Source organism: Octopus sinensis, linkage group LG14 (assembly GCF_006345805.1).
Source record: "Octopus sinensis linkage group LG14, ASM634580v1, whole genome shotgun sequence".
NCBI classification, from domain to species: domain Eukaryota; kingdom Metazoa; phylum Mollusca; class Cephalopoda; order Octopoda; family Octopodidae; genus Octopus; species Octopus sinensis.
Window position 1 is genome coordinate 52120 of NC_043010.1, and position 21956 is coordinate 74075.

General features: G+C 39.6%; 1 protein-coding gene across 1 annotated transcript; it reads left to right on the forward strand.

Annotated features, from left to right (window-relative positions):
• Positions 1-6862: 6862 nt before the first annotated feature.
• Positions 6863-21725, forward strand: LOC115218935 (adhesion G-protein coupled receptor G2-like). The gene is made up of 4 exons (XM_029788957.2): positions 6863-7004; positions 8908-8980; positions 11121-11509; positions 21590-21725. Exons 1-4 carry the CDS (start codon positions 6905-6907, stop codon positions 21640-21642), a joined length of 615 nt encoding a protein of 204 aa, XP_029644817.2. The 5' UTR covers positions 6863-6904; the 3' UTR covers positions 21643-21725.
• The last annotated feature ends 231 nt before the right edge of the window (positions 21726-21956 follow it).

The following is a 21956-nucleotide window of genomic DNA, read 5'->3' on the forward strand; positions in this document are numbered from 1 at the left end:
AAGGCCTTTGGTATTTTTCATCTCGTCCAGTTGATGTCGAACAAACCTATCCGTTTTCTTGACTTCTCCAATATTTTACACGTGTCCAAAAACAGTTGTGCAAGATATTTGGAGTTCTGATGAAAGTTTTAGAAGCTTTGTTCTCGCATATTCTTCAACCAAAGCATTTAAATCCATCATGCCGAACAACTGATTTTGGCCTACCCCTTGGTTCATTTTCAAGGTTAACATCTCCCGAACGAGAGCTTTCGAACCATATCTGGACATTTCTGATGTCAACAAAACCATTGCCAATGGCCCGCTTGATATTCCGTGGAGCGCCTGCGGCAGAGTGACCCAGTTTGTACTCATACGAGAAAATCACTCAATATTGTTTAGTTGTTTTCATTATCATAAGGTCTGTGGGTACCAATTTTGTACACCAATAGTGTTGGGAAAGAAAAAGAGTCAAGATTAAATGCAACGGTACACATAAGAAGTAATTAAAAATGCGACATGTCATGTGAAACAACCTAATATATGGCTTTGAAGAACATTCAGAGAAAACGGGAAACTGTCAGTGTTGATCGACTTACGCAGGCTTGCGATGAGTCTGTTCCCGAACCACAACTCCCTTTCTTCTTCTGCCAAGCAATCCACATATAAATATAACGCATTATCCAAAAAGAGTGAATTTCATACTGACAGGGAAACCAAAGCTGGAACAAGAGTACATTAGACCGACCAAGTACTCTGGCACATATCTTTATTAACACACAAAGAAACACTGAAAAAAACTGTTTTCTTTTTTTACTTCACAAGAAAAAAGAATTGCGGAACTTTGTATTTTCGATGAACTTTTCATTCTTGCGTGGACATTTTCCAACAATTTCTTCAAATAGATTGGTAGAGAGCTAGACAGGGTGATGCGTTGTATTCTTCAGCTAAAAACTTCATCTGAACGTAACTCTGCTATCATTTCGACACCTGACGCACGATACACCATGCACCGGTTCAGGCAACGGTGATTTAAAGGAGGACGTAAGCTAATATACAACACATATATTTGATCGCTATAGACAAAACCTTTGCAGGTCGTCCATGGGAAAGTCTATTCTTCTTCTTCTACTTCTTCTTCTTCTTCTTCTTCTTCTTCTTCTTCTTCTTCTTCTTTCTTCTTCTTCTTCTTCTTCTTCTTCTTCTTCTTCTTCTTCTTCTTCTTATTCTTATTATTATTATTATATTATTATATTATTATTATTATTATTATTATTATTATTATTATTGAGTGAGAGAGTAGTGCATGGCATCAAAGTGACACTGGGATAAAATATACGAAACCCAGTATACCCATCATGACCACCCGTCAGATAAGGGTACACCAGGCACATGCATCACAACCATATGTGCGCGACATGGTGATCTCATATGAAGATAAACAGCACATGACCTTGCAGGTGGGGCCCAGTTAGAATTTTCTTCTGGTCGTGTAGCCCATCCCGCTCAAAAGGTCCTTGAATAAGGATTGTTTAAGGATGTTGAACGAACCACCCATATTTCCAAACGTAAATTATCCAAACCTCTAAGAATTCCTTTTAACACACGGCTATGATGCTCCCCCACTACTTCCGCTCGTGATCAGAGTTGCACATTTTGTCAGTCACTAAGGGGCATGGTCAACTGGTTAAGGTCAAACAACTGACAAGCAAATCTGTGGTATTGAGCAGAATATTTGCTGTAGCCCATCTTTTATACCAACACAAAACAATGTACATGATAACACTTCTAATCAGTTAAGATCAGGAGTCATGAGGGCCACTGCCTGGTACTGCATCAGGGCATTATTATTATTATTATTATTATTACTATTATTATTATTATTGTTGTTGTTATTAATATTATCATTATTATTATTATATTATTATTATTATTATTATATTATTATTATTATTTTATTATTATTATTATTATCATTATTATTATTATCATTATTATCATCATCATTATTATTATTATTATTATTATTATTATTATTATTATAATTATCATTATTATTATTATTAGTAGTAGTAGTAGTAGTAGTAGCAGGAGCAGCAGCAGTAGTAGTAGTAGTAGTAGTAGTAGTAGTAGTAGTAGTAGTGGTGGTGGTGGTGGTGGTAAGGCGGTGAGCTGGTAGAATCGTTAACACGCTGGACGACATATTTAGCGGCATTTCGCCCGTCACAATATTCCTGAGTTCAAACTCCACCGAGGTCGACATAGCCTTTCCTCCTTTCGGGGTCAATAAAATAAGTAGTAGTTGAACACTGGGTTCGATGTAATCGACTCCATCCTCAACTCCACCCCCAAGCTGCCCTTGTTTTTCTTTCAACTGTGTATGCTATGAATATGTCCCCTCTTTTCCAGTGTATACTTTGCATACTTTATTTTCTTTATTTTTTAATTTCATAATTTATGTATACCCCAAACTTTATGTCGCCTCTCTGTATTGTACCCCTCATCTTTCGCCCTTCTGGCAAATAATTGAAATCATCATCATCATCATCATCATCATTATTATTATTATTATTATTATTATTATTATTATTATTATTATTATTATCATTAGCGGTTTCTTTCAATTCCGTTTCCAGTTCTTGCTGAGTGTCTTCCTGACACCTAGGGCAGAGAAACGTACTGTATACATTGTTATGCCATTAAAATAAACACACCTGGTTGTTCATTGTAAACAAATAAAACAAAGGGTGGGGAAAGAAAATTCACAGCGTCACCAGTTAAGACAATCTTTTGCCCTTCCTGCATGGATGGTAAGCTAGGGATCGTTCTTTCAGTTCCTTTTTTGATCATTCCAACTGCTCCTACAATCAGTGGTATTGTAACCGTCATAAGATGCCACATCTTTTCGATATCGATTAGCAAATCTTTATATTTTCTGAGCTTATCAAATTCTTTTGCCGAGCTATCATGGTCACAGGGTGTGCTCATGTCAATCAATAAACAGACTTTATTGTTTTGGTCTTTCACAACAATATCTGATTTATTTGCTTTGATGATCCGGTCTGTACATACTGGGAGGTACCAAAGAATATCTACATTTTCTACCTCAGCTACAGCCTCAGGGTGGTACTTGTACCATTTGTCAGCAGTTTTGATTTTATAATACCGACAAATTATCCAATGTAGACATTGGCCAACTCTGTCATGTCTTGATTTGTACCCTACAGGTTCTAAAACCTTACGGCCAGAGATTAGGTGGTCCACTGCTTCTAAATACTTTGATCTCCTTCATAATAGAATGTAGCTTCTTACGTCTTTCATTTATGGTTTTCAACGACCTTTAGCATCTATTCTTTAGATGTTTCAAGATACTTTGCCAGTCCAATTGTGGCGGTTTTGCAGGAGATTTCAAACTGAATCGAGCCTCATCGTTCTTGAGCGCTGGGTAGGTAAAGACGATCTGCGTCTGTCTTTCGGTGGCGCATCGAATTGCAAATAAACTTACAGATTATCCTGTCAATCTTCCTGATTTCGCTCTGATTCCAGTTCAACTCATTGAATTTGTAGATAATAACTGGAACTGCTAAGGTATTAACACTTTGGTACGTGCATTTAACTCAGATTATAGGACATCTCCAACTTTCCTGTAACACTCCTTCCTAATTTTCTTTTTCATACATGTATGCTTGAATGCCACAACCCTCATTTATTCCGACGCATTTGTAAGTTTGCTCCTGCTCATTATTATTGTTATTATTATTATTATTATTATTATTATTATTATTATTATTATTATTATTATTATTATTACTATTATTATTATTATTATTGTCATTTACTTTTAATCTGCATGTTTGATGCATTCACTTGCCGGGGCACACCCAGCGCCCTAGGGCAAGTGAAGGTTAAGAGTTGTTGAAATATAGCTGAAAGCTTGGGGAGGGGAAGTAGAGAAATATCGCCCAACACAAACATTTACATTGATAGGGTTTTTCTAAGGATGTGGGCAGTACTTGTTAGCACAATCTTTTGGATTTCCTTGAGACATGGTTCTCCAGGGATATTGTCTAGGTGTTTCTGACATCCCTTTTTTATCATACCTAGGGCACCTACAATAACAGGAACAGTTTTTGCTTTAAGATTCCACATCTTTTGTATTTCGATTTCCAGGTCCTTATATTTACTAAGTTTGTCAAATTCATTTACAGATATATTGTTATCAGTGGGGACGCTTACCTCTATTAGTCTGCAGGTATTTTCTCCCGTGTCTTTAACAATTATGTCTGGTCGATTAGCCTTGATCGTTCTGTCAGTGTTGACTGGAAAATCCCAGAGGATGGTGACATTTTTACCTTCAACAACTGGCTGAGGATGATCTTCATACCAGTTAGCAGGAGTGCCGAATTTGTAGTGTTTACATATCTTCCAATGTATATACTGTCCTACCCTATCGTGGCGATTTTGTATTCGTTTGATGTCAGCACAGGACATCCTGAAACGAGATGGTCTATTGTTTCGTCAAATGTGTCGCAGAGTCTGCATTTAGGGTCAGTACCGTTTCGGAGAACGCTAGCCTGGTAATTTCTGGTAAACAAGCTTTGATCTTGTGCTGCCAGTATGAAGCCTTCAGTTTCTGCTTTCAATCCTGAACTCTTCAGCTACTGATGGGTTGTTGCTTGGTCTACATCAGCATTTTGGCTTCGGAAAATATATTGTCCATGCAAGGGCTTCCGGCTCCACCGCCTCTCAATTTGATTCTGCCCGTTTTTTTTTGCAGTCTGCTTGATTCGCTTTGCTTGCTTGGTAGCAGTGGTTTCCGGCTCTTCATCTGATTCAGGGTTAATGTCTAGTTCCGTTTCGAACTTATAAGCTTCCTTATAATAATAATAATAATAATAATAATAATAATAATAATAATAATAATAATAATAATAATAATAATAATAATAATAATAATAATAATAATAATAATAATAACAACGACAGCGACAACAGGTTAATGATTTCTAAGAGAGATACATGGTCTTCAATAGATATTGTTCTGGTGGTATATTGTTAATTATATCAATGTCAGTACTTCGTTGGTATTTTAGGTTTACGAACCCAGAACGGATGGAACCCAAAATAGACTCTTGCTGAAGATTTAAAACAAAAGAAGGTATTTCGCTTGGTGCTTTTCCCGACCCAACACTGTCCGCTCTCGCAGAATTAGATAAACAAGTAAGACCGACAGCTCTGAGAAAAAAAATATTCATAATGATAATAAAAGCACAAGGCCTGACATTTGGGAAGAGGGATGAATCGATTACATCTACCCCAGTGTATCACTGGTACTTAAAGTATCGAACTCGGAAACTCAGACGGATGAACAACAAAGAATTTGAACATAGAACGTAAAGACGGACGAAATACCGCTCAGCATTTTGACCGGCGTGCTCATGTTTCTTCCGCCTTTGTCATGTCTGTGAATATATTCCTTCTTAGCCAGGACTGGGCAGCTAGAGATAATATGATTTATTGTTTCTTGTCCATCTCCACATATTCTGCAGTTACTTGTTATATTTCTTTTCATTATATCTTTTTGGTAATTTCTGGTGGGGAGGCTTTGGTCTTGTACTGCAATTAAAAATCCCTCTGTCTCTGCTTTGAGTCCTGAGCTTCTCAACCATTGCTGGGATTTTTCTTTGTCTATTTCTTTTGCGTATAGTTTAGTCCAGTATTTACCATGAAGGGGCTTTTCTTGCCATCGTTTTATCATGGTTCGTTGCTGTTCTATTTTTAGTTTGGATTTCATTTGTTTTATAGCTTTTGTTGTTTCTTCTTCTTCTTCTTCTTCTTCTTCTTCTTCTTCTTCTTCTTCTTCTTCTTCTTCTTCTTCTCTTCTTCTTCTTCTTCTTCTTCTTCTTCTTCTTCTTCTTCTTCTTCTTCTTCATATTTATTAGGCGGTATGATTTCTTGTTTGTATTTGTCAGCTTCCTTAAATACTGAGAACAGTTTTTTGTTTTGCTCGTGTTTTGCCGCTATTTGTATCAGTTTTCCTTCCTTCTGAAGTAGGCATTTTTGCAGTCCTATGGTGGTTATTTTATAGTAGTTTTCCAGCTGTATAAGGCCTCTACCACCTTCTATACGTTGTATATATAGTCTTTCTATGTCAGATTTTGGGTGATGCATCCTAGATCCTGTCAGTATTTTTCTTGTTTTCCTATCTATTTTGGTCAGTTCATTTAGTGTCCAGTTAAGGATATTGTAGCTGTAACTTTTAACTGGGATAGCTAAAGTGTTAATACCTATTATCTTGTTTTTAGCATTGATCTCTGTTTTTAGTATTGATCTAACTCGTCTATAATATTCTTTTCTTATTTTCTCTTTCATTTGTATGTGTTGTCTCTTATCTAGTTCATGGATTCCTAAGTATTTGTAAGTTTGGCTTTGGTCTAATTCTTTTATTTCATTGGTTTTATCTAGTGTGATGTTGTTACTCTTAACTAGTTTTCCTCTTTTCATGGTTACTTTGGCGCATTTTTCTAATCCAAATTTCATATCTATTTCTTTGGTAAATCCATGAACTGTCTTTAATAGTGTTTCCAGCTGTTTGTCATTTGCAGCGTATAGTTTTAGGTCATCCATATATAAAAGGTGGCTGATCGTTTTGCCGTAACATTTATATCCGCATCCAGTTCTATTTAGCATATCAGATAGAGGTGACAGTGCCAAGCAGAAAAGGAGTGGAGAGAGCGTGTCTCCCTGGAATATTCCTCTTCTAATGGGGATGTCTTTGGTTTTCATGAGTCCCTCTTTTGTTTGGAGGTGTAGGACTGTTTGCCATTTATTCATTTATTCATTATTATTATTATTATTATTATTATTATTATTATTATTATTGTAGGCAGTGGCTGCCCTCTTACATTACTTCCTTCTGACATCTGTCATGTGGATGACTGTTGAAGCTTTCCATGTCTATCTAAGTGTGGTCATTGTATTCAAAACATGTCAGACGTCTTTTATGAAGAGTTCCATTTTTGCCTGGGGTATGTATAAAGACTTTCTGGTTTTCTGTCTCAAACTTTATATCTTACACACATGTTCTTTCTCTCTCCTTCTATCTTGCTCTCTTTCTCATTCTCTCTCTCTCTCTCTCTGTTACACACACACACACACACACACACACACACACACACACACACACACACACACACACACACACACACACACACACACACACACAAACTTATTTAAATATTGTATTTGAAATTACTCGATCGGATAAGGTCCAGTCCAATGATTCGAAACCAGTATATTTCTCGGACTTATTCATTTCATTGGCCAAAAGTGTCGAAAGGAAAAGCTAACCGAGACTGGAATTCAAGTCTGGATATTAAACACTATTAACCATGTTCCTTTAAGTAGATATCATCCAAAGGGGTTCCCTCTATTTCTTCGTATTATTTTGATATAACTTTACAGGGAGCATTCACAATCACATCTAGGATATTGCTCTCTGTACTGAATCCTCTACAGTATTGTCAATCTTACAATATTTAGAAGCACTTTTGAAGCTAGAAATGATAATCCCGTTGCTTTAAATAGCATCGGTTTAGATTACAGGTCTGTCTCACAGTAAAACTCAGGAGCGATGAACTTTGAGTGAAAACATCCCTACCCTACTGTGGTAGTTCGAAGCTACTTCACAATTGATTTAGTAGATCTATAATTGACAATGTTCTGTCAATGATTATCTTGTCAATACATCAAACATTATATTATTCAACTTATTCTTCCATTTAGCAAGACTAAAGAATGGGATCTAAAAAAGTTTAGCTACTATTTCTAACACGTCGAAGAAAGGATAGAAACTTAGTCTTTTTCTGATAGTTTGAATTTTGTAGTATCATTGTGTAAATGTCCAGGTTATGGTGGATGACTATATATCGTGCGTTGAAAGTAGAGTGAGATTCTAAGCTACAATCCACATGAACCCATGGAAACATGGACTGGGAGTTCTGGTGGACTCATATCGAATGCTAAACATTCTCAGCTAATATTTTCCTTCCGATGAAGTAAAAAGATTACGCAGTAGATTCGAAGTTGCCAAATATCTGCCTCACTCGGTCTCTTTGCTTGTATAATTTGTTGAGAGTTATATTATATCGCTCATCTTGACTTGACGAAGAATTTAGATAAGCCTGAAGGCTGTGGGCCTAATATTATATTTAGACGAAACTACTTGTGGAAAAAAGATTAATTTTTTTATTGATCAACGTGGTAGTTAAGTCACGAATAAAGACAAATGAATGATTTGATTCTTATTAGAAAGGTAATGGGTTAGATATTCATGATTTGAGACTGAATAGATTGAGACTGAATAGATTGGAAGTAGTTGATACGAGATGTAAACACGTGGATACAACGTGGATGAATGAAATGTAATATTTATACAACCGTGATAAAATGTAAACTATGGACAACTAAAGCACTCCTCCCTGTTCTAGCCTGTTGGGTAGTCTAAAGTTATTTGAATTTCAATGCAAGAATGCCTACCGTCTGATCTCGTCTCTATACGAAACCTCAGAGTCATCTATTTTGCACTTTAACCGGTCATACGAAGCAATATGTGAAGAAGTAGGTGACAGTGGATTTTTGTTGTCCCTCATGCCATTTAATCTTCAACCCTTGTCCAGAACATTTAAGATTTTATCACTTTTTGTTTCCCATTGAAACATATTTTTGAAAGAATCCAAGAATCAAAAGAATTAAATGGCAAGAAGTGACGAGTGTGTGATACGAAATGAAATATTGATTTGTCTTGAACTCGACATTTTTTTTGAACGAAAACATCGTCAACAAAATCCATTCAAATGTCATATAATAATGATTGTAAATATTAATTAATATCTAGAGATTTATATTCATTTCTGTAAAAATCGTTATCAGGTCTTCCAGCAGTCATCGTTATAATTACCCTGGCAATTAACTCCACAGACAATTACATCAAAACCGCAGAGGTGTAAGTATTCCTCTTTTTCGTTCACCTCATTTTCTCTGCTCTTCACAACTAATAGTATTGCTAGATTTATTTACTCTGTAGCAAGTAGCCATTTTAGCTATTTTGAAATACGGCGCGAATGCTATATTTATATAAAAAAACTAATTAAGAAAATGTTTCTCTTCACGTTTTTTTCAACTGAGTATAAATAAATATGCATTTCTGTAATCATTAAATTATATTTTCTTATAGCGGTTAAATGAACACGAAGAAAATATTATACATACATGTCGTTAATATTCATAGCGTTTCATAACTATATTTCTCTATGGCGTTATATACTGTAGTTCGGATTTGTGTATAATGATAACACTTAGGTTATAAGTGACGTTCAGTCATTATATTCACCCTTACTCAAAAAAGCCAAATAAAATAATTTATTTCCCAATAGAAAACAATAAATAGCATTACATTACTGTAACAAAACTAAATAGAGAATATACTATAATAATATAAGCTAAGACAAAGCTGAAGGTAGCTTAATAACCGCTATAACTCCTTTAGTATTGTAGAATAGTAGGTCAACTAGCATCAAGCCAGGACTTTGGTTGCTGGTAGTAAACCTACTTCAATATCATTGTTAATGCTTTTGTTCTGAGACTCATGAATATCAATGATCTCATTTGCGTTTCCCCTCAATTTAATAAGAACAAATATTTACCGATGAAAGCAACAAACAAAAATACGAACAAAACATCGAATATTCTTCACCTTTAGAATACAGGACAAATTGCATTAATAACTAATTATTATTTTTCTATTTATGCTAACATTAGATTTGTTCTTGAAACAAGCAGTATTCCCTCCAACAGTTGCTTCGTTAAAGAAACCACGAACCCTTCCTTTTATCATGGCTAATGTGAAGGACAGAGTCAAAGGCGAGAAGTTGAATATTTATCAACACTGACCTACATGAGGTAGAAGTTTTTCAAAGACGCGACAGGCAAGGAAAGTGTCCACTGCCATCACAATAGATATTTGCCGTATTCCCACTGTCCGGATGCATACCACTGGCTCTGCTTGAGTCTAACCATTCAAGAATTATGAAGAAACATTAACGCGACTCAACGAAAGTTAAATGAATAAATTGACTACAATATGACGAGGAAAACAGTAATCATTGATTTTATAGGACAAATTGTGAAGAGCTTCCGCCAGCCTAAGGACTAACGCATTGATATGGAATTAGTTGGCGCACTAGTGCCATTACCTGCCAGGCGAATCTAATATGACGGTCTTCATTGCTAAATACGTTCCTCAAATGTACTTCTTAATCCTTTTTGCCCCATCTGGAGCATAGGGCCTCAACAGTTGTTTTCCACTTTTTGCGGTCATTGGCGTTTCTTGGCTGCTTCCCATGTCAGGCCGGTGGTCCTGAGCTCGTCCAAAATGCTCCGCTTCCATGTCAGCTTCGGGCATCCTCGCTTCATGTTTCCCCTGCGGGTTCCAGTCAAGTGCTTGTCGTGTCACATTTGAGAGTTCTTTCCGCAGTGTGTGTCCGATCCATATCCATTTCCTTTGTCTAATCTGAACATGTATGGGCTCCTGGTTGGCCCATTCCCACAGGTTGATGTTTGACACTCAGATGAAGGATCTGCCGGAGACATTTGTGGATGAAGGTCTGGATCTTCTTGTAGTTGCCGCAGGTGGCTCTCCCTGTTTCAGAGCCATACAAAAGCACGTATTTTACGTTTTAACTAAATAAGCAGAGTTTAGTTCGAGTTGAGATGGTAGTGGACTTCCATACCGGCCGAAGAATAGCGAAGGCTTGCCAAGCCTTCTTGCCGTGATGTCCTCGTCTGATCCACCTGATTTGCTGATCTTGCTGCCAAGATAGACAAACTCACTAACATCCTCCACAGGTTCCCCCTCGATTGTGATTGGTTCTTCCTGCTTGTTGTTGATACGCTGCACTTTTGTCTTTTCCCGGCTGATCCTCAAGCCCACTCACCGTGAAGTTTCTGTCAGGTGGTCTACCTTATCTTGCATGTCTTGCAGGCGATGTGACAGTAGTGCGAGATCATCTACGTAGTCCAAGTCCTCCTACTTGTTCATCAGTGTCCACTGAATACCTTTCATTGCCTTTCTATTTTCTTTGTAGCTGTTGGTTATCCGCACCACATTTCTATGCTGCTTTCCTGGTTCCTGTTGCGATCAGTCTCATCTTCAACATTATCATGCCTTCTCTCGTTATCTGGCACCTTATAATGATGCAAAGTAATAAGAGATCTCAGCAGAAAAGAAGTAAAGTACGTGTTTTGGGCCTGGTTGGTTTGCTGTTTTTGTTTGGACTCACATGGGTCTTTGCCTTCTTCGCTGTTAGCGAAGCAGCAAAAGTGTTTGTGTATCTTTTTACTATATTCAATACACTTCAAGGAATGTTTATCTTCATATTCTATTGTATATACAAGAAAGATACCAGAGATGTCTTCAGGGGGTTTGTAAATGAAAGTAAGAGAATGAATCAGTGGAAAATTACCGACGGCAGAAGTAAGTGCGATTGTCTTTTTTTCTTCATTCATTCATAATAGGTAGATAGAGACAGAGATAGATAGACAGACAAACAGATAGATAGATAGATAGATAGATAGATAGATAGATAGATAGATAGATAGATAGATAGATAGATAGATAGATAGATAGATATATAACTTTCTTTCTTTCTTTCTTTTATTAGCCACACAGGGCTGAATACAGAGGGGACAAATACAAATGCAGAGCTTTTCTTTTCGAGGGTGGAAAAAAAAGAAAATAAATGTAAGATTGCGACCAAAAGGGATCGAGAGGAGGAAAAAAAAGAAAAGAAATCGTGTATCACAGAAATAATGATAAAAACATTGATAAAACAAGATTGGGTTCATCCGTGGGAAGAAAAGCCTACAGAAAAGACCACGGGAACCTCAGTCAGGGAGGAAATAACCACATGAGATCAAAATGCTCTCTTTCTTTCTTTTTTACGATCTACAGGATCATGCTCAAAATGGTTTCGTCACTCGCACGCACCATCTTTTTTGAATCTTTCGCGAGACAAAACTTCCCACTGCATTCTCACCTTCCTTTTCAAGTGGTACTTGAAAAAGTTGATGAGCGATTGGCCAGAGAGGTAAGTGTTTGTCTCTAATCCTTTCGCTCGGGTCCACCACACGCATTCTTTCACCATGGCCACCAGTACGATGAAAACTGCCTTGCCTTCCCGGTTGAGGGAAGGGGGCGGAGCAATTCTCACGATAGACCCGGCCGATAGGCGGATTCGTCCCACACGTGACAGCAGCCGTTCGGCATAAGCCCACAGGTCTGAAATGGTTGGACATTGCACGAGTGCGTGCAGAACGGTTTCGTCGCTCTGACCGCATCTCGGGTAAGTCGGTCCAGTGTGTCTGGAACCGTGTCTGTAGAGCTTATCCCGAACAGGTAATGCTTCTCGATAGCACTGCCAGGCCAGGGATCTTTGGTGATTGTTCATAGGTCCCGGCCCGAAAGTTGTCCTGAACAGGCGGGTCAGGTGTTCCTCGTCGACGCCCAGACTCTGCCCGAGTTCATCGTCGCACCTCCCCTCCACTAATCCTCTATAGAATGCCTTTGTTGTGATGGAGTCGCACAAGTTCGATCCCGGACGGCAGAGTTGCTTGAGAGCAACGCGACACTCGCGGTGCCATTCGCCTAGCCTCGGTCTCTGCTTGATCCATGACTGTAGTTCGTCCAAGGAGACGAGCTGCGGGAAAGCGCGCCGCACAAAAGGCGACCACACCTGTTCACCGTTGTCTATGAAGCGCCGGAGATGTCGCAGTCTCAGCGCATGTCTGCGCATCATCAACCACGGCATGCCCAGCCCTCCATTTAGCGGGTGTTGACAGCAAATGGATCGCCTAACCATCGGAACGTTTCCCTTCCACAAGAAGCGGAAGAGTATACGTTCCAGTTTGGTGATGGTAGGGTCGGGACAAGGCACGACGGTCAGACGATACTCGATGACGGATGCGATGTACGCATTCGCCACCTCCGCCCGACCTTTTAGGGATAGCTTTCTCTCAGCCTATTTCTGGGTGAGAGTAGCCACCCTAGTCGTTATCTCGCCCCAGTTCTTCTCCATTTGGAGGTCCGGACCGAACCAGACCCCGAGCAATTTAACCGGTCCGTCCGTCCAGCGTCCCACGATGGAGACGCTGTTGGACGGCATGGGCCTGCTTCTCCAGGTGCCGAGCCGCAAGCCCACTGACTTTTCCCGGTTAATTTTTGCTCCCGTTACCGCTTCGTATTCTTTTAATGTCTCGCCGACCAGCTCGATGTGCTCGTAGCTCGACACTATGACGGTGACGTCATCCGCGTATGCAGACACGCTCCTCCCGCATCCCAGCTCTCGTGGGATGCCCCTCAGCGTCGCCAGTTTCCGCAGTAGTGGCTCAAGAGTCAATACATACAACAGCGATGAGAGGGGGCATCCCTGACGAACCGAACGCATGATGTTAAAAGGTCTGGATAGATGACCATTTACGCGAACCACTGAGCGGATGCCGCTGTATAAGGCAGCGATCCAACCGCGGAAAACTGGACCGAAACCAGCCGCTTTAAGGACAGCCTCCAAGTAGTGATGGTCTACCCTATCGAAAGCTTTTGATTGATCCAAATTTATCAGCGCCCCACCCATGCCAGGATTCTTAATTACCCTGTCTATGATGTAGCGCATCAGATGGAGGTTGTCATGAATACTTCTACCCGGCACGGCGCATGTTTGCGCCTTGTCGATTAGTTTCTTGATGACAAGCGCCAACCTCTCGGCTAACACCTTGGCCAAAATTTTCAAATCTGCGTTGAGCAGAGTGATGGACCTGAAATTATCTATGACGTCCCCCTTGTTTGGGTCTTTCTTAATCAGTGCCACTGCTCCTCGCTTTACAAAAGCAGGAATACTCCCGTTTTGCTGCCAGTCGCAGTAGACAGCTGCCAAGACGCCTCCAAACAAGTCTGGCATATGAAAATAAAGTTCGTAGGGCAGACCATCCAAGCCTGGTGACTTGTCTCTCGCACAGCCTACCATCGCATCCTGTACGTCCGCAGCTGTGATAGGCCTTTCACAAGACTCCACCTCTCTTGATGAGAGTCGTGGCAAGGCATGCAGGTAGGCACTAAAGTCCACTCTGCCTTCTGACCCACCACTTGTCCCAAACAGTTGGGTGAAGTGTTGTTGAAAAGCTCCACACATCCTTTTAGGCTCGAGCAATTCGTGCCCCTGTTCATCTATAAGAGACTTGATGGTGGCTCTGTTGCTTCGTTGCGTCTCCACCACTCGGGCCTCTTGGCCGGCTCCAACTCCTTCGTTCCTCAGAGCACGCATCCTAGCTCTGACAACGCATCCCTCGTGTTTGGCGTTGAGGTGTTGGTCGAGGGCCAATCTCGCCGCCAGCACGTTGAACGCGATGCCAGTTCTAAGTGCCTCTTCTAAAACCTTAACTAATTCTCCCTCTATTCTATTTCGGTCTAATGCAAGGGCTTTACTGTATCTGACTGATTCTGCTTTAATTGCTTTTTTTAGGGCATACCACCATCTGTTGTTGATGATGGTACCCGTCAAAGCTCTCTTAACTAATGTGCTGATCCGGTCCCTGTAAACCTGTCGTGCTGTAAAAGACAGTTTCCAGTAACCAGGACCCTGCCTATGTGTCTTATCTAAGTCAAGTGTACAAGTCACAAACTTGTGATCTGTGTAACTGACTATATGAAATTGTGGACAACCTACACTATTTTTATCTATTGTCCTACAGAATACTCAATCTAAGTATGATCTGGATGACCCGATGCGGTTACTCCATGTCCACATTGGCACATTCGGGTGGCCCAGTCGGTACCTGTCAGACAGTTGGAAACGTCTGAGCAGGTCTTTGAGGCATTTGCATCCCCTTCTATTGCTATCTATGCCCACGTAGTCTAGATGCGTGTCCAGGGTGGCATTCCAATCCCCCACTAAAAGTAAAGGACGAGACGTTCCCATGGAAGACTCTAGACGTCGAAAGAAATCTGGTCGGCCTGTTAAGGACGGAGCATAAACTGCTATCAGTCGAAAAGCACACTCATTGCTGCCATCGACATCCAAAACGACCAGCCTACCCTCTGGGTCTAGGAAAATTGCTCTTACTTTGAGATCCAGACTCTTCCGGAGAAGCACCGCGGTGCCACCTCCGCCCATTCTCGGTAGACACGGAGAAAAATAAATGTTGAAATGTGTACCGAAACTGTGCTGGAGTGCCCGCAAGCTGTGGAGTCTGGTCTCACTGATGGCTATGATATTCAGATTTAGTGACTTGATGTCATTTAACAGGTAGCCTTGTTTCCAAGGCGACCCCAAGCCACGTACATTTATACTGCCTCTTCTGAGCATGTTCCGATAAAAAATTGTGTTTTACACACGAAAAGAAAGTGCAAAAAGGGAAAGAGAGAGAGAAAAGGTTACTTGTTGTTCGAAAGTCCTTTGTTTTTCACCTCACAGTCTTCTTCTATGAGGTTTTTGTATAGTTTCTTTGATGAATACTTTTGAAATCTCCCTACTGCATCAGGGTAAAGAGATTTCAGGGTGCTGTATGTGTTCTGTGTTACGTGTATTATTTTAATGTGTTGTGGTGGTGTTGTGCGTGGGTGGTTACTTGTTTTTATGTCGTTTTCAGTTATATTGGTGTTTGACCTAATGTGTTCCATTAGGTCGTGGTTGTTTGTGTTTATGGCTGTCAACATTGTTGGGGGTTTGATGATGGTGTGTTTATGTTGATGTGTTTGTTTTCTGTGGATGTTTTTGTTTCGGGAGTGGTGAATCTTCCTGCTTTGTTTGTTATCTTTTCTTTTCTTGTTTTCCCCTTTTTCTTCTCCCCCCTGTGGCTATTTGCCAATCTTCTGTGTCTTCTTCGTCTAATGACAAATCAGAAGAATCAGAGCCTGGAAGAGGGAAAATATTGGGGTCTATTGTAGACTGTGTTGATTTTGTTGTTGGTGTTGGTTGGTGAGCATTAGGTTGTGGTGTATGCGGTTTTGGAGGTGAGGTGTGGGTATTTTGTGTTGAGTATTGTTGTGTTGTTTGGGGTGTCAAATTTGTGGGGATTTGGAGTAGTAATTGTTTCTTCATTTTCGATGAGTGTCTTTTTGGCAGATGTCCTTGGTTTGGGAGTTGGTTTATTCTTGGTTGTTGTTGTTGGTGGTGTTGCTTCTGTTCTTGGTGCAGTTGGTGTGGTTGTTTGGTTGGTGAGGTTTGTTTTTTGTTGATTTTCTGTGATTAGTCCTGTTCGTGCAAAACGTGGTGTGGGTAGTAAACCTGGTTTATTTGTTTTTTCCGGCTGCTGTTGTTGTTGCTGTTGTTTTCTTGCGGCAGATTTGCAATCTTTTTTTAGGTGTTGCATATGTAGCAACGTGGTCTTCTGCCATCGACGACCACATACAACTTGTGGTCTTCTGATACACATATCTGGGTGGGTATTTTATTTATGTCCTCTTGGTTTGTATGTAGTAGAAATTCTACTTTTTTTCCCACCCAGTTTTTGTGCTCCGTGACCGTAGTTTGTAAAATTGTGAAATTTTCCATTTTCACACATAAGGCCTTTACTAGCCATAGATTGTTAGCTATTTTTGGGACATTGTTTAAAGTGATCTTAGTCACTTTCTGTCCACGAGAGCTTGGTGTTAGTTGAAGTTCATCTGAATGAAGAGTTAGCGTTGAGAAACGTCTTGCTAACTCTTCAGTGTGGAAGACCACTTGTATGTGTGCGAACTTGTTCCACCAGGTCACATACTCTTTGTAGTTCCAGATGGGTTTCAAGCATTTTTCTATTTTGCTTGTGTTAGCCTTCTCTGGACTTTTTGTTTTCTTATTAATTATTTTATATATAATTGTTCTTTTTTTTTCATCTTCTAATATTTCTTGTGGTATGTTTATTTTTACTATACCATCTACTTCCGTTATTAAAATGTTCGTGTCTTTTATTTGTTGTGCAGTAAAATATACTTTTGTCCTTTTTCTTTTATCGCCTCGGCGAAATTTGTTGTTGTTTTGTTATTGTTGTTGCTGGTGGTGATGTTGTTGTTGGCTGCATTTGGTAAAATCGGTGTATTTGGTTTGATTGTGCAAGTAGGAAGGGGTGGAAAATTACTTGCATAGTTTATCCCTGTATTCAAGCAGCTTTTGTCAATTTGTTTGGCGGTCACAGTCTTTTGTTTATTTCCTTCAGTTCTTGTTGTTGGAGGAGACAAGGTCTGAACGGGATTGTTGTTGTTGTTATTGTTGTTTTTGTTGTTGGCGGTGGTGTCAGTGACAGAAGAGACAGCCGTGGCAGCAGATGTCGAAATGGTGGCGCAAATGTTATTATTCTTGTTGTCATTGTTATTGTTGTTGTTGTTGGTAGTTAAGGTAGTGGATGAGGTGGCGGTGGTGGTGGTGGTGGAGGCGGTGGTGGTAGCAGTAGTAGTCTTGTTGTTGTTGTTGTTGTTAGTGGTGGTGGTGACAGTGCTGTTATCGCAAGTGGTTGCAGCGTTCACTGCCATGTCATTTAGGTTTGCACTTTCCGTGCATGAGTTCTTTTTTCTTCTCCTAGCGTTTCCAGACTAGGAGAATGTTGGTCGATAAAGGAACGCGACCAGCGTTCTACAATACAATTTCTCGACATTTTCGAAAGGTCGAGAAAAAATTACACAAATTAAATAGGGTTGAAACTGCCCCTAGGGGCGAATTCCTCCCTTGGAAAAGCACTCAAATGAAAGCTGGGTGCCTTACACACCTTATTTACAAAAATATACACAAAAATTGGGCTATAAATAGTCAAAATAAACGATTACCTTCGGAGCCGAAGTGACAGCACGTCCGTAGATATATAGATAGATATATATGTTTCTTTATTAGCCACACAGGGCTGCACACAGATAGAACAAATTACAAGGTAGAGCTTTTTTTGAAGGTTTAAAAAAAAAAAAAAAATTAAAATAAAAAATAAAAAATAAAAATAAAAAATAAAATTTTTTTAAAAAATAGAAAGGGGGTCGATCAAAAGGGATCGTAAAAGAGAGAAAGAGGAAAAAAAGGGGGGGTTAAAAAAAGGGGAGAGGATAAAAAAAAAAAATTGATCAATAGGGATCGTTATCACAGAAATGTCAATATGAAGTGTAAAGAGGAGACAGGTGAGGTTTACCCGTGGAAAGAAAAGCCTACGGAAAAGACCACGGTAACCTCGGTCAATGAAGTCACATGTTATATTTCTTTTTTTTTTTTGCAAATAAGCAACTCTCTGTATTAATTTTACGGTTCATAGAATCATAGTCAAGGTGGCTTCGTCATTCATACGTGCCATCCTTGCTACATTCACCCATCTTTTTTTAAAACATTCACTAGACAAAACTTGCCTCTCTACCTCACTTTTTCTTCAAGTGATACTTGAAGAAGTTGATGAGAGATTGACCAGAGAGGAAAGTGTTTGTCTAATCCTTTCAGACGCGTCCACCAGATACATTCTTTCGCCATAGCCACAAGTATGATAAAAATAGCTCTTCCTTCCCGTTTGAAGGAAGGAGGCGTGACGATATAACGATAGACTCGGCTGATAAACCGACACGTCCCACACGTGACAGCAGTCGTTCGACATAAGCCCACAGGTGGGAAATTGCTGGACACTGCACGATTGCGTGCAGAGCGGTTTCGTCGCTCTGCCCGCATCTCGGGCAGGTCGGCCCCGTGTTTCTCGAGCCATGCCTATAGAGCTTATCCCGAAAGGGGTAGCGCTTCTCGGTAGCACCGCCAGGCAGGGATCTCTGGAAGTGTCCATAGGTCCCGGGCCGAAAGTCGTTTGAAACAGGCGGGTCAGGTATCCTCGTCGACGCCCAGGTTTGCCCCGAGCTCGTCGTCGTACCTCCCCTCCACTAATCCCCTATAGAATGCTTGGTTGTGTTGAAGTCACTCAAGGTCGACCCAGGACGGCAGAGTTGCTTGAGAGCAACGCGACACTCGCGGTGCCATTCGCCTTCTTCGGCCTCTTTTTGATCCACGACTGTAGTTCGGTCATGGAATGAGTTGCGGGAATTGCGTGCCTCACAAACGGCGACCACACCTGTTCACCGTCGTCTACATAGAGCCGGAGATGTCGCAGTCTCAGCGCGTGTCTGCGCATCATCAACCACGGCATGCCCAGCCCTCCTTTTAACGGGTGTTGACAGCAAATGGATCGCCTGACCATCGGGACGCATCCTTTCCACAAGAAGCGGAAGAGGATGCGTTCTAGTTTGGTGATGGTAGGGTCGGGACAAGGTACGACGGTCAGGCGGAAGTATATATAGATAGACATGTAGATAGATAGATAGATAGATAGATAGATAGATAGATAGATAGATAGATAGATAGATAGATAGACATATATATATAGATAGATAGATAGATAGATAGATAGATAGATAGATAGATAGATAGATAGACATGTAGATAGATAGATAGATAGATAGATAGACAGATAGACATATATATATATATATATATATATATATAATAGATAGATAGATAGATAGACAGACAGACAGATAGATAGATAGATAGATAATAGATAGATAGATATAGATAGATAGATAGATAGATAGATAGATAGATAGATAGATGGACAGACAGACATATAGATAGATAGATAGATAGATAGATAGATAGATACATACATACATACATACATACATACATACATACATACATACATATATACATACATACATATATACATATACACACGGGTGAGTGGACAAATGAAGAAATTTGAATGCACTTTGATGTATTTAATATGGCAACATATCAAACTGTTTTTCACACATATTTAAACTTCACAATCCACTCATTCACACTTCTGCGCGACAGAGTTTTATACAAGTATTGTGATGAGCCTGCAACGGATTTCAGCCCCTGTCACACCTTCAGACTAGACAAACCTAATCACTGATCACTGTTCTTCTTTGGTGCACTCAGCCAGAAAGAAAACTGGAGCGATCACAGTCAACTCTCGGTTACGTAACTACAAGAGAACCACATTTTTAGCACATGGATCACAAGGTGGTGCAGCCAAATGAGGAGAGTTTTAGCGAAATTGCGGATTATTATGTGTACGTATGGATGAATATACAGGGAGAGAGAGAGAGAGGAGAGAGAGAGAGAGAAAGAAAGAAACAAAGAAAGGGGAGTAAGAAGTGGGTAAAATTATATAGATATACAAACACACATATATATATATACATATACATACATACATACACACACACACACACACACACACACACACATATATATATATATATATAACGTGATGCATATATGCCATTTGAATATGGCTAACCCAAAAGGGTGGATGCTACTGTAGTTTGTAGCCCCAGGAAGACACCTCCTCCCGCTGGCTATAGACACACTATCTGTGTCCTGTCAGTATTTGTGAAGGGGAGTCATCCTCCCCGTCTTCAATACATGATACACACGTACCCGAGTTTCAAGGTGTTTACCTTTCATCAGCGTGTGACAATCATGGTTGTCGACGAGAAGTCAGATTCCTTCACAAATACATACTTTTTCCATTGTCGATATGACACTGATATTGAAAAAGTGAAATCAAACAATGATAAATCTCAGAGCGAGTTATAAACAGTAGCGGTAACACAACGTGATGCATATATGCCATTTGAATATGGCTAACCCAAAAGGGTGGATGCTACTGTAGTTTGTAGCCCCAGGAAGACACCTCCTCGGAATCTGACTTCTCGTCGACAACCATGATTATCACACGCTGATGAAAGGTAAACACCTTGAAACTCGGGTACGTGTGTATCATGTGTTGAAGACGGGGAGGATGACTCCCCTTCACAAATACTGATAGGACACAGATAGTGTGTCTATAGCCAGCGGGAGGAGGTGTCTTCCTGGGGCTACAAACTACAGTAGCATCCACCCTTTTGGGTTAGCCATATTCAAATGGCATATATGCATCACGTTGTGTTACCGCTACTGTTTATAACTCGCTCTGAGATTTATCATTATATATATATAATTATGCATATATATGTTTCTAGTTATATATTCTCATATCTGTATGAGTCAAAGTATTTTGGTTCAAATTCGTAGGAACTCAGAGTTTCAAAGTGTGATGTTAATTCTCAGCCATTGGAAATTTGATGTTACTGCAAACTACATTCATACACTTAGTCAGTACGACTGACAAAGAAACATCTTATATATTTTGGTAGCGAAATCTTTGGGTAATATACAAAGGTATCACCTAAAAGCATTTTCCAGAACGATATAACTAAAATGTATCTAAATCTAATCCAACATGTACATATAACATTATCAACGACAATTCACGTGTATTTGCAGCAAATGTTGCAGGTCCGAAATACAGACATTTCAACGTTGCAAATATTGAATTGGGAATAGAGAGCAAAAGAATTCTAGAAGATATGAACGCCAGAATAAGATATGCGACAGAATTAATGCAAAGGAACTAAAAGCCATCCGTTATAGACACGTTTAACGATATAGACAAGTTTAGCAATATAATATCTTATATAGTTTTCTCATTGTGTTTCCAGGTTCAAGTTCTGTTAATGAAATAATGGACAAAGCAACAGAAACAAACTTATAAGTAAAAATCGAAAAAGCGCCTCCAAGAGTCATGTTTGATAATATTTTACATGTTAAAATAATATCTTTGTCATATATATAATATTACATATATTTCCTGGTAAAAAAAACTATATCTGTACCTTCTTATACAACACTTTGTAATCTAAACAAGTTTCAGGGCCCCACTATTGCTTGAAACAGAGGAAAATAGAAAATGTTGATTGATTTGAAAATATATTAATATTTTTTTTCTTATTGCCAATTTAATGTTATCAATGTAAGATTTAAATTTGTTAAATAAAGGGTTAAATATGACGTGTTGCTACTTTCGTT

Bases quoted from the DNA above. Each gene is read 5' to 3' on its own strand.
- LOC115218935 (XM_029788957.2), top strand. From the start codon at position 6,905: ATGTGGATGACTGTTGAAGCTTTCCATGTCTATCTAAGTGTGGTCATT. The intron at 8,981-11,120 runs GTAAGTATTCCT...TTTTCTTTGTAG, and splicing joins TACATCAAAACCGCAGAGGT to CTGTTGGTTATCCGCACCAC. The intron at 11,510-21,589 runs GTAAGTGCGATT...TTGTGTTTCCAG, and splicing joins GAAAATTACCGACGGCAGAA to GTTCAAGTTCTGTTAATGAA.